The sequence below is a fragment of the Hordeum vulgare genome, chromosome 3H (genome assembly GCF_904849725.1).
Source record: "Hordeum vulgare subsp. vulgare chromosome 3H, MorexV3_pseudomolecules_assembly, whole genome shotgun sequence".
NCBI lineage: Eukaryota > Viridiplantae > Streptophyta > Magnoliopsida > Poales > Poaceae > Hordeum > Hordeum vulgare.
This window is the reverse complement of record NC_058520.1, coordinates 569944718-569957075: the sequence shown is the minus strand read 5'-3', so window position 1 is coordinate 569957075 and position 12358 is coordinate 569944718. Positions and strand designations below refer to the sequence as shown.

General features: G+C 41.3%; 1 protein-coding gene across 1 annotated transcript; it reads right to left on the bottom strand.

Moving 5' to 3' along the window:
- Positions 1-2211: 2211 nt before the first annotated feature.
- Positions 2212-11690, bottom strand: LOC123442062 (probable LRR receptor-like serine/threonine-protein kinase At1g53420). The gene is made up of 13 exons (XM_045118177.1): positions 10861-11690; positions 8459-8888; positions 7694-8324; positions 7006-7046; positions 6847-6915; positions 6390-6490; positions 5943-6021; positions 4007-4105; positions 3878-3946; positions 3728-3777; positions 3450-3531; positions 2951-3045; positions 2212-2873 (listed from the first exon to the last, which is right to left on the bottom strand). The coding sequence occupies exons 1-13, from the start codon at positions 11121-11123 to the stop codon at positions 2735-2737; spliced, it is 2148 nt and encodes a 715-aa protein (XP_044974112.1). The 5' UTR covers positions 11124-11690; the 3' UTR covers positions 2212-2734.
- Positions 11691-12358: the final 668 nt, after the last annotated feature.

Genomic DNA, 12358 nt, shown 5'->3' with positions numbered 1-12358 from the left:
ACGAATAGATTACTCACGAACGACGAAGAGCTTCATGGATTTGGAGAGGGAAGAAGGTTGATGATGACGATGGCGAGGATTTCCCCTCTCCGGAGCCCAAGACGGACTCCAGATCTGCCCTCCAGATGAAGAACAGGTGGTGGCGGCGCCTCTGTATCGAAAACGCGACGAAAACTTCTCTTTTTTATTTTTTCTGGGATGAAAGACAACTTATAGAGCTGGAGTTGGGGGCGGCAGAGGCCTGTGGGCCCCACAAGCCTACCCACCGCCACCAGGGGGTGGTGGCGGAGCAGGGGCTTGTGGCCCACTGGCCCACCCCCTCAGGTGGATTCTGGCGCAGGTATTTTTGATATTTTCCAAAACTGCTCCCCGTAAATTTTCAGGACGTTTGGAGAACTTTGATTTCTGCACAAAAATAACACCAAGGCAATTCTGTTGAAAACATCGTCAGTCCAGGTTAGTTCCATTCAAATCATGCAAATTATAGTCCAAAACAAGGGCAAAAGAGTTTGGAAAAGTAGATACGTTGGAGACGTATCAGGCCTCAGCCGGTCGGTAGTAGATCCCCTCCTCTGTCTGGACTCTGTTAACTGAGTGGTAAGCACACTGGGTAAGCACGCAAAAGATTTTTAGGTCTTTCATTTTTTCTCTGGTTGTAGGATTTCTCATTGCAGCCTCTGTGAAGATATAATCACACATTCACATTGGATATAATTGCAGTTGCAAAGCAGAACATGAAGAGGAAAAGTGCCATTCTGGATCTTTTTAAAAAACATGAAGAGAAAGCAAGGAATATTGCTACTAAACATCACACTGGAGATATTGAAAATGCGGGGTGTCCTAATTCCCCATCTCCTATCCATTAGGATACTGAAATCGAAGAGGCAAGGCCAAGTCTTCCATCACCTCAACAACCAAGTGCACATGTCTTTTCAGGTGATCCAGCGAAAAGAAGTCCTATTTCAGAGTATGATTTTAATGATCAAGATAGTTTTCGGAGAAGATATATTGCAAAAACAGCATGTCGTCCATATGGACATGCTTTTGAAGTCAGGAAAATCTATGGTAAAAACCGACACTTTAGTTTTGTTTGGTTTGAATTGGTTCTTATTGCCGTGGCAAAGGGAAATGAACCATGTAAATGGTTTTTTGATCATGTTTCTTACTTGCTCAATATTGTTGGAGTTTCTTGCAAGCGCCATGACATGCTTCGAGATGTTAGAGCTCAAAAGATTTTGGAAGCACTTGAAAGGGGTGAAATTGAAAGTGGAAGTGGTTTAAATCAAGAGATGGGATTACCTAGACCCGGTGATACTCGATGGGGTTCTCATTTTCGAACCATTTTGCACATTGTTACCATGTATCTCACAATACTAGAAGTACTTGATGCTATTGGAAAAGATCCTTCACAAATGGGTGAGTGGACAAGAATACATGCAGTGACTTTTGCCTTGGAATCATATGACTTTGTTTTCAATCTTCATGTGATGCTTGTTATTCTTGGCCACACTAATGAGTTATCTCAGTCATTGCAAAAGAGGGATCAAGATATTGTCAATGCAATGGCACTTGTTAGTTTGGCAAAGAATAAAATGCGGCATATGAGGTCTCATGGTTGGGAAGAATTTCTTGCAAAGGTAACATTGTTTTGCAACAAACATGGCATTCAAGTTCCTACACCGAAGGATAGTTATGTGCCTCATGGAAGATCACCTCGGTATTATGAAGTGCAAACAAATGATGATCGTTATAGAAGAGAAGTATATCTTGGTATCCTTGATCAAATCATTCAAGAGCTTGACAATAGGTTTGACGAGGTTAATATGGAGTTGTTGATTTGCATGTCTGTTTTGAACCCCGCCAATTCATTTGCTTCTTATGATGCACTCAAGGTAATGAAACTTGTTGAATTCTACCCTCAGGAGATATCAAGCATGGATTTGGTAAGGCTAGAATTCCAACTTGCTACTTTTATTGATGATATGAGACAAGATGCTAGGTTCAGATCTGTGCATACTATTGATGAACTATCTGTTATGCTTGTTTGTACAAACAAACATGTTCTCTATGATTTGGTCTACATGCTTATCAAATTGGTATTGATCTTACCGGTTGCCACAGCGAGTGTTGAAAGAGTATTCTCGGCAATGAATCTAGTGAAAAATAAGTTGAGAAATAGTATGAGCGATGATCTCCTAAATGATTGCTTAGTGACATTCATTGAACGAGATGTGTTCTTGAAAGTAAGCGAGGACGACATAGTTGAAGCTTTCATGGCAAAGGAACGTCGTAGAGTTACTTAGTGTAGTAGTTTGCTACATATTTGTATCCATGTAAGACTTTGTATTTGCAACGTTGCAAATTTGGTACATTTGGGAACTATAATGTTGTCTGACTTTTGAGCTATATGTATTATATTGTTGCCAACTTTTGTGTGACACTTGGATTAGGTAGGAAAAAAAATTAGGTGTGCACACCCTCCATTTCATTCCTGGCTCCGCCACTGCCTCTCACGAGAGGTGAGACGCCCGTGTTCCAAAGCTTCAATCAAGGTTACAATTTGAGAAGCCATGCACCACCTCTCTGGCCGTCCCTCTTGGTAGCAACATCAAAAACATCCTGAAACCCTTCTGAGCTCCCATCCGATAAATCAACCCCAGGGTTGCATGCATAATCCATCACCACTAAAACACGAGGCTAGCTATCTTTCCTTCTTCTTTTTTGCGTGGTGAGGCTAGCTATCTTTGACACTCATACTTCCACCAACTTTCCCAGCCTCTTTTCGCTTCGTCTGCGCCTGAACATTGTATTGCTTTTGCAGTTCCCGGAGCCTCTCAAGGAGTTCTTGGAACGAAGGGCGGCGTTGTGGGTCACTGCTCACATAAGAAGATAATCATTTCATGGGATCGGCAATAGATTGTTTAGTACTAGCATGAAGACTAGTATGTACCTGTCCCAACAACTCTGGATCATCGATGCCCACTGAGGATCCACATCCCTTGGAATTTCCAGTCTATGATCCATGAAACCTACGGCTCCGATGACCTGCAACATAGGGGCCCCAAAGCATGTGTTGTTATGTTGAAATAAAACGAAGCTAAAAAGAAACCAAGCTTTCTTAAACTGCAATGATTTTGTGATTTCGCTTCTAAGAAAATATTCACCATTCACCAGTAAGCTAGCATTTTCAATAATTCCTTTTGGCTCTAAGACACCACAAAAAGGGATCAACATAAAAATCATCTCCGTATCTATCATGAACCACATTGAAAGGAGAATGGATGAACTATATGAAGCAATGAAACATTATAGTTTGTTGCTATGACTGGCTGTATCTAAGTATATTATATTGTAGATTACGGTGCGGAATTTAGTTGCCAACTTGCCACCAAATGTTGATAAAAATAAATCATATTATCGGCTAACCAATATGCATAGCAAAAATGTACCTGCATTGTATTGTAAGTATCCCAGGGAATATTCTGAGTAACAAGCTCCCACAAGACCACTCCATAACTGAATACATCAGACCTGAACTTAATGAAAAGGAACAAATGGTTAATAATACAAACCCACTTAAAATCTTTACTAAACTATGACCGGCCATCATATTAGCAAATAAACGTATTCCTAAGCTTAATGCACGAAAACAATAAGAGATTAGCTCAAGGAGTACTTTAGGTAACAAAAACATCGGTTGTTCAAGAATTTCCAATGCTGAGCTTACTTTTCATTTGAAGGTTCACTCCGTAGCACCTCTGGAGCCATCCACTGCGGCTAGATGTGGAAACCAAGTTATCAGGCACTAGTTTAAAGTTTATGACCATTTTGTCAGTCTGGAGAATCCATGTCAAAGGTTAAGTTCGCTTATACTTACTGTTCCCTTTCCAGTTTTTGTTGTCAGAAATGTTTCAAGTTTCAGACGTGAAAGACCAAAGTCTGCAACCTAATAAAACCAAGTGAGATGAGACAACATAAAGTATGCAGACCAAAGTTCCATACTAACTTTTACAGTCCAATTCTTATCAACCAGCAGGTTTGGCGATTTCAAATCACGGTGCACAACAGTGGGAATCGAATTGTGAAGATAGCTCATGCCCCTTGCCTGCAACAATATTAATTCTTCTTCTAAGAATCACATGGAAAAATGTGTACTCAACAAACAAAATATCAAGTAACTTCTATCTCAATGGGTTAAGAGGGTTAAGGTAAGTGAGCCCTTTCCCTCTAAAAAGAGGGTTAAGGTACGGAAATGCCGTTTGGAGGCCGGGCTACCTGCAGGCCGCTATCACATGCGTTGGTTTCTGTCGGGATGAGCCCCAAGCACGTATTTGTCTCCCATATTTTACCAACGAGGCATTTACTCGTCACCGTATTCTTTAGTAATGAACAGTAGTATCCCATGTAGACAAGTCGGTTCAGCAGGGCGGGCTGTCTTGACTCGGTCCCCATGTTGTTGTCCAAACCAGTTAGCTGTTTGGTCGATCGTTGGCATCCCGTGTCCTTGCAGTTTGCCGATTTTCTTGCATCCCAGCCAAATCTCAAACCAGCCGCTGTCATGGCTTCTTCTTCTTCAGTCTGATCCAGGTAGAGGCAACAGCACCTGCCGCTCATCATTTGCCCGGTGCCCGATGTTTCATAATGTAGAATTCAAGCAGAAACACGATCCCAGTCACAATTCTACTACATCATACTCGTCTACATGGGATACTACTGCACAACTCATATTTTCAGGAGACGTCTCGTCTGAATCGGCTACCACCTCGCTAGCACCAATCTCCTCTGTCACGACTGTCTCATCCGGGTCCCGTCCTCTTTCCTCCCATCCAGCTTCCTTTCCTCCATCGCTAGAATTGAAAGAAATCAAATTTCCCTGGCCTGTACAAGCCCCATGGATAAAAGCAATGACAGGCTTCACTCCATCCACTCCCCTCCCCTACGATAGGCCCGGCATCCAATCTAGGAACGAATATGCAACAAATCCAGACGGCTACTGCGTTAGATCCAATTTTTACGTGATGAACCATATAAAAAATTAAAAATAGCTACAAAAACAAACACCCTCCACATTCCACAAGAAGAACAAAAATCGCCAAATCTGTCATAAGATTACCCTAATTCGCTCTCCTTGAAGAATAATTCTAACCCATCCATGACACACCGTCTCATGTCCTGTACGCTGGAACAAGAGGATGGCTGGTCAATTGGCAAACTTGTGATTCGCATTCAAGGAAATGCAAAATGATTTGTATAACATCATATGAGCCCATCCGTACCATTCAATGACCCAACAGCCCTTCATTAGAGCCACGTGTGAAAAAATCAAATCAGCCCAGAAAGCAATCATGTCCCTGCATCGGGGGAGGCCCGTGTACAAACATAGCACCTCTACCCCAAGGCACCGCTGTATTCCCACCCGATAGCCAGCGTATACCTAATTAATGCACTAGAAAATGCAAGCAACACACATCGCAACGTAACTTCCTATGGCCTAGATAACGGGAGTCAGGTAGCTCGGCCACCAAAACGCCTCACTCGTTAAGGTAACAATATTGCACATCATAATCACATGAATAATGATTGGATTTTGCTGATATAATCTTCAGTTGTGATCGTAGTAACATAATGTGTAATATAGCACAAGATACTATATTAGATGGCAGGTACATGATATCACCTATTTTCTGTATCATTCTCCATACACTTAAGCTACAAACATGGCTTAGCTTACATGGAGTTCAACTTTGCTTTTATGCAATCGCAAAACAAAAAAAAAACTGTATCTATTCAAAACATCTCTTGAGATCTTTAAGTGAAGAATGTTTACCCAGTTCTTCTGCTACAATATGTTCATTTCTCAAAAAGTTCCATGCAGTATATTTTAATATTTGGTTGGACATTTCCTGATTCCTTAACCAGCTGTCAAAAGAGAATGCACTCACAATGTCTATAGCCATGTTAACTCTCCGTCTGGGATCCAGCTTGCCGATGTTAGTTCGGAGCAACCGAAACAAACTCCCACTGCATTATGGGACTCGGAAGTGTTATATAGAACAAGTAAAACAAAATGACCTCTTGTGAGATTCTAAATTCTACACAACTACAAAAGAATGCCAAAACTATATTTCCAATAGCAAGAATCATTTAAAACCTACAGAAAATAAAAACAACTCCACCTAGAACAAATCAATGCATGGTATGTCAGAAGTGCTTTTAGTACAACCGAAAAGAACCGGGGGTATTAGCAACTTTTTCAACAAGAGGGAAGTATAAAACAAGGGTGGTTGCTTACAGAACCATGTGTACCAGCCGTTGAGCTACCCATCACTCCTTAGAAATGTTCTTACTAGTATCTACGAGAAACACATGTAGGAATATATACAGCATACCGTGGGAGAAATTCAGTAACAATACAAAGCCGTTGCTGCGACAGAACTGCACCCATGAAAAGTATTATATTGGGATGCCGTAGTTTCTTCATCAATGATACCTACACATTCGAAGGATACAAATTTAGTCATGGCCACAAAATATGGAAAAGGGACAGATTTAAAAAGTTGTCGATGTAGTGCTAATAGACCGACAAAAAAAATCAACAGAAGTGAAGATTTGTCAACACCATATATTTTCTTCATATTTAGCCACATGGTTATATTGACATAGGATAGCGAACAATGGTAACTGTAGGTTCTGTGAACATCATGGAGTGTCAGAGTCAAGTCACGATTTTGCACTTAGTTTCTGTAGTGGAGTGTCTGTCTCAATAATACAGTACATATTATGGAGCAGTTTCATTGCCATTATACCCAAATTCTAGAGCAGTTGTATGTAGGTATATATGGCCACCTCTTGTCTGAAGGTATTTATCATTTCTTCTGAATATTCCTGCTTGGAGAATACTTTAGCTGCCACGTCCTACAGAAATATGGATACATACTGAAAAAATATGGTTAAGATGTAAAACTCCATTTGTCATGATGCAACAGAAATGATATACCGACTTACCGAGCCATGCCACAGAGCATGATACACTGTTCCGCAACAACCTGTATGCATCGAACATCAAAGTAGCACAGACGAGTCTGTTTGTTACAAGAAAAAGGACAATACCAGATTGCATACAACAGTCTAAGAATAGGGATATCATTGCTAATTCTGTGTGATTATCTACATCGACTTTCAGGAGTAAACAGGTTACAGGTACATGCATAACCATACGAACAAAATGCCATCACTGTTGTGGAGCGTATCACTTGCAATTTAGAATCTCAGAATGGACATTCATGCCACCAGGACTACTCTAAAATCATGAAATTAACTGAAATATTATGATTATCGAAGATTAGAAGAAACATAACTGAGCTGGATTATGCGAACGATAAGAGGAGAATACACAAGCGTTTATTAAGAAGCATGAAAAGCAAGGAATTTTACTGAGAAATAACTGATCTGGACTATGCCTATGAGCTAAGATGCATTCGTAGTGTGAATTGCTCACAAAGAACAAACAGCTCGAGTAGTTCTTACGATTACAAGCTATGGCTATGCCTAATACCCCCTCTGTCCCAAAATAAGTGACTCAACTTTATACTAACTTTAGTACAAAGTTAGTATAAGTTGAGTCACTTATTTCGAGACGGGGGGAGTACTAAATTGTTTGAAGTACATGTTAACAAGAGATATGAGTGCCTACCTTGACCTACTTGTTCTCCAATTACTAGGTCTTCCCAGAGAATCTCATAATCTAAGCAGTCTGCCTCATAATCTACTGCCTCAATACCGCTGCTGTTAGTACTCCCAGTGCTGTTAATGCTACTCACGCTGTTCATGTTGTAATCCCACCAGGAACCTGAGACCTCATATTTGCTAGCCCAAGTGTATTCATTGTTTTGGTTGTCTGGAATTATGAAAGGTTCTAGAACCACAACTCTCTGATGATTCTGGTCATTCGCTTGCTTATCATGCAACTGTGTTGAGTTCATGTTATTCTTTCCAGAACTCCCATCAATTGCATGTCCTTTCCAAGGCCATATGCTCTTCTTGGCCAATAATGCCTCAGCCTTTGCATTAAATATCTTGTGAAACCCTAATTTTCCCTCTCCTGAATCATCACTACTTGTTTTGCACGACTTGCCAGGGGACTTCTCTTCAGCCACAAAGGCACGATGCACTACATCACCACTACGGGTGTTTTCTTCACTTGATGCCAGCTCGGTCAGGAGATCAAGTCCAGAATACTGGCCCTCACAGTCACTACCATACTGTTTATCGCTATTCTGACATGTCCTTTTTCGAGAACGAACTCTACTTGTCACACTGGTAACCTGTGTTGTTATTCCAACATCAAGGAAAGAATACATTAAGAAATTAATGAAGAATAAGTACCAGAAAGAATAAGTTTTTCCATTGAAATTAAACAGCGTTGTCATATCTTCTGTTGTTCAGCAATGCAACTTACCAAAGTTACTATCTTGGAGGTGGTAGTAGATCGAAGAGGTTGCTGTGAGTGAAGAGAACCTTTGTTTAGTGAATCACTTTTAGGCCGGTTGTTAGCATGAAACTGGGACTTTGTTGTACTTGGGTAGGATTCCGCAGAGCCTGAAGGACTAAATATCTCCTCTAATGTCCGTACATCAAGCGACAGACCAATTAGGCCCACCAAGCTACCATCGTCGTCGTATAAAGGGCTGTTATGGATTAAAATGAAAAACCTCTCTCCTGACTTGTTCTTAACAGGAAACTTCCCTCTCCAACACTTCCCCCTAAATATTTTCTGGATGACAATTTTTGCTGCATCGTAGTCAGCGGGATGAACAATTAATTCAACGGCATCCTGACCAATTGCTTCTGATGCAGAATAACCAAACATATGCTCAGAATACCGGCTCCTAGATTACAGAACAAAAAGGAAGAATTTGGTAAGACATGCATATGTAGAAATGAGCAGAGTCAGTGGTGAGTAGGAATGCCTACTACATAAGAATTGGATCTATACTAATTACATGCATCAGATATGCTATGTATTTTAATTAAAAAAAGGTGAAATGCACTTTGCACTAGGTAAATTGTTAGTTCTGCCACTTTTGCAAAAGTTTTCACTTTGCCCCAGGCGACTTCGTTATATTGCGCTTTGCACCAGGAATACTCATAGACACAAATACAAAAATTCTCATTTTGATTGTACTATTTGACAAAATATATATCTATAATTTCTGGTTGAAAAATATTTATATTGGAGACATTCACACAAAAAAATGAGTATATGCTCCTTTAAAGATATGTACACAATTTTTAACCAAAAAATGATTTCTTTTACCAAACTTTACAGGCATATACATTAATGCATAATACACATGTATATATTTTACTTAGATTTTTGGAACTCTTTATATGCATGTTTGAAGAGACCTGATGCGTAGTTATGCTACTCAACCTGGTACAGAGCGAAAACTTCTGCAAAACTTGGTGCAAAATGACACAGTGGCAATCTACTCACAAAATAGCAAGGGCTCAATATTAAAAAAGAGCCATCATTTTCACTAGATGTTCCTTCTTAAATCTCATATCTTACATTAAACAGCTTCCCAGAAACCAGCATAACTTCGCCAACAATCGCTTAAGAAATCATAAAAAAGTTACAGTATAAGAAATATTATGCAGAGAGAGTACGCCTGATAAATACCCACCATCAAAACCAAGGTATACATGATGCTGCAACATTGTAGGCCTCTAAGGGAGACATGATGCTCCAACATTTGCTAAAGAAAAATGGAGGGATCAAGCTTGCTTATTATCATGTGTAACATAAAATATTTCTTGAATGATATCGCAATGAAACGACAGCCAGCGAAAAACATTGTGGTGATAACTCCCTTGAGTGATTGAACTAACTAAACCAAGTTTATGTATGCACGATGAGTTGATCACACTCACCGTGCCAGCTAAAAGGAAACGAAAAAGCTAACGCCCACACGTGTGGGCGTTTTGCAACTCGCCTAGACGCCTCCATTACCATCCATTTTGCCACGTCAAAACAAATGATATCAACGGGAATCTTTTTTGGTTTTTGGCTTAAAATATTTTATCTTCTAATTACAAAATCCAATTAAAAATCCATTTTCATCATTAAATCCGTCTCGACGAGATCTTCAAAACTAGATCCCATGTTGATATGTTTTGATGATTTTTTTTTGGTCAAAGTTGCCATGATGTTTACACTGTAGTTGTCATAGTGTTTACACTAAAGTTGTCATGACATGTTTTACCTATTTTTTCTTCTAGATGTAAAGCTACCGTAATATTTTCAACTACATTTTAGCAATTTTTATTAATTGACCATGGCAATTTTTAGTAATTAGCCACGGCAAATTTAATGCATGGATCATGGCAATTTGTAGTAATCCATCAAAATTTACTTTTAAAGGTAGAAGAGAAAATAGCTGAAACATATCATGACAACTTCAGTGTAAACATCATAGCAATTCATGTGCAATAGACATGGCAATTTTTAACTTCAAAAAAAGTCGTTGAAACATATTAATATGAGATCTTGTTTTGAACATCTCGTCACGATGGATTTAATGGTGAAAATGGATCTTCAATCGAATTTTTCATTTAAAAGATAAAACATTTTAAAAACTGGAAATTAAAAAAAAATCCATACATGCATGTATGCAATGACGTGACGCAGTCTGTGTGTTATAGACGTGTGGACGGATGTTATTTCCATCACACATGTGGGCGTTATCGCGACCCAAAGAAAAAAAGGAAATCTATGAATGGTGCTTGTCAATCATTTCGTCGAGCACATGGTGAGCAATGAGCATACACGGCCGAAACAGCATAGGCAGGCGACCTCACCAGTAGAGGAACTTGCCGTCGGGGGCGATGACGTGCACGGCCTGCCCCAGCGACTGCAGTATCCAGTGACAGTGCCTGTCGGGCAACCTGCCACGGACGGCGACCTGCCACGACGACGAGAGCCGCGCGCGGAAAGCGCGGCGGCGGGCCGCGGACTGCGCGCCGCGGGGGCGGTCCGGCATGAGCCTGCCCACCTCACGCTTGAGCTCGGCCTGCCCTGCCTCCAGCACCCGCACCTTCTTCAGCAGCTCGTCCGCTTCCATGGCTGGCGCCGGTGCCACTGGCGAATGGAACGGCAGTGGCCCGCCATTTTACTCCGGGATGTCGGCATGTCGCGATTAAACAAGTCGATCGGAAGCCCAAACTGAAATTCTCCTCTTCTGTTCCAAGTTCTCCTCCCATTCCCGACCATGCCTTCGCGCGCTCTGTCGTCCGCTCTCTACGCCTCCGTCAAATCAGCTAGCATCCGGCGGGTGCCAGAACTGATTACGATGTAGGCGTGCACGCGTACACTCACCCCACCACAAATGCAACGTTTATGAAAGATCGGGTGGTCAAAGTTGTGAAGTTTGAAGATTAACGAAGTGACCACATGTGTCTTCGCGAACTGTGGTTTGATGTTTAGCAAGACAATGATATTTTTTTATTAAAGTTTAAGTCACGGATTTAACATTGGTGTTTGTATTTTTTTTAAATGTATGCTCGTGTACGTGAGTGATTTTGATTATGTTGTGCTTGAAAAAAAAGAAAGATCACATGTGTCTGCTATCATGAACATATCACCTTCCATTTAAATAAGATCCGCATTATTGAAATAACAAGATGTCAGATTCGGGATTTGATCTCATGAGCTGGGATACCACCACCCTCTTAAGTCTTAACCATCCCTCCCACACCCCCTCTTTCACCCCTCTCTCCTACCTCCTTTCTCTCTCGTGAAATTGATCTGCTCTCCATCTTCCGGATGGCTACTCCTCCACTGGTGCTGCGACGGACGCTCCTCGCGGGGCATGATTCCTGCTCCGATCTTTGGGTCTCTCATCTGATTCTGTGCCAGATCGCAACATCTTCGACTACTCTGCGCCAAAGGGTAGCGCAAGAGTAGCAACCGGAGAAGGCAAGTAGAGGATCAAACCCATCAACAACATCGCACCATAGGAATGCACTGGTGGCCTCGTGATGTAGGGGGCGGCCGGATCTGGCCTCCCAATGTCCGACAGTTGCGGCAGTATCTTGGGCCCCATGGCTGCGTTCGGTGCTCTCCATCTTGGTCTGTGTGGTGGTAGCCAACAACTAGCGTTGGTACGAGACCTCGCCTGGATTGGGACTGCGTCGACAACGTCCATGTAGCCGGTGTGGTGAGATGCAATCTATGGATGGCAGCTTGACGCAAAGAGTATGGTTGTGCAGCTGCAGCGGTGGGATTTCCACACCAACACATGTATTTGCTCGGATCATAGAAAAACAATAGCGACATCACATGATTGACTTTGAATTG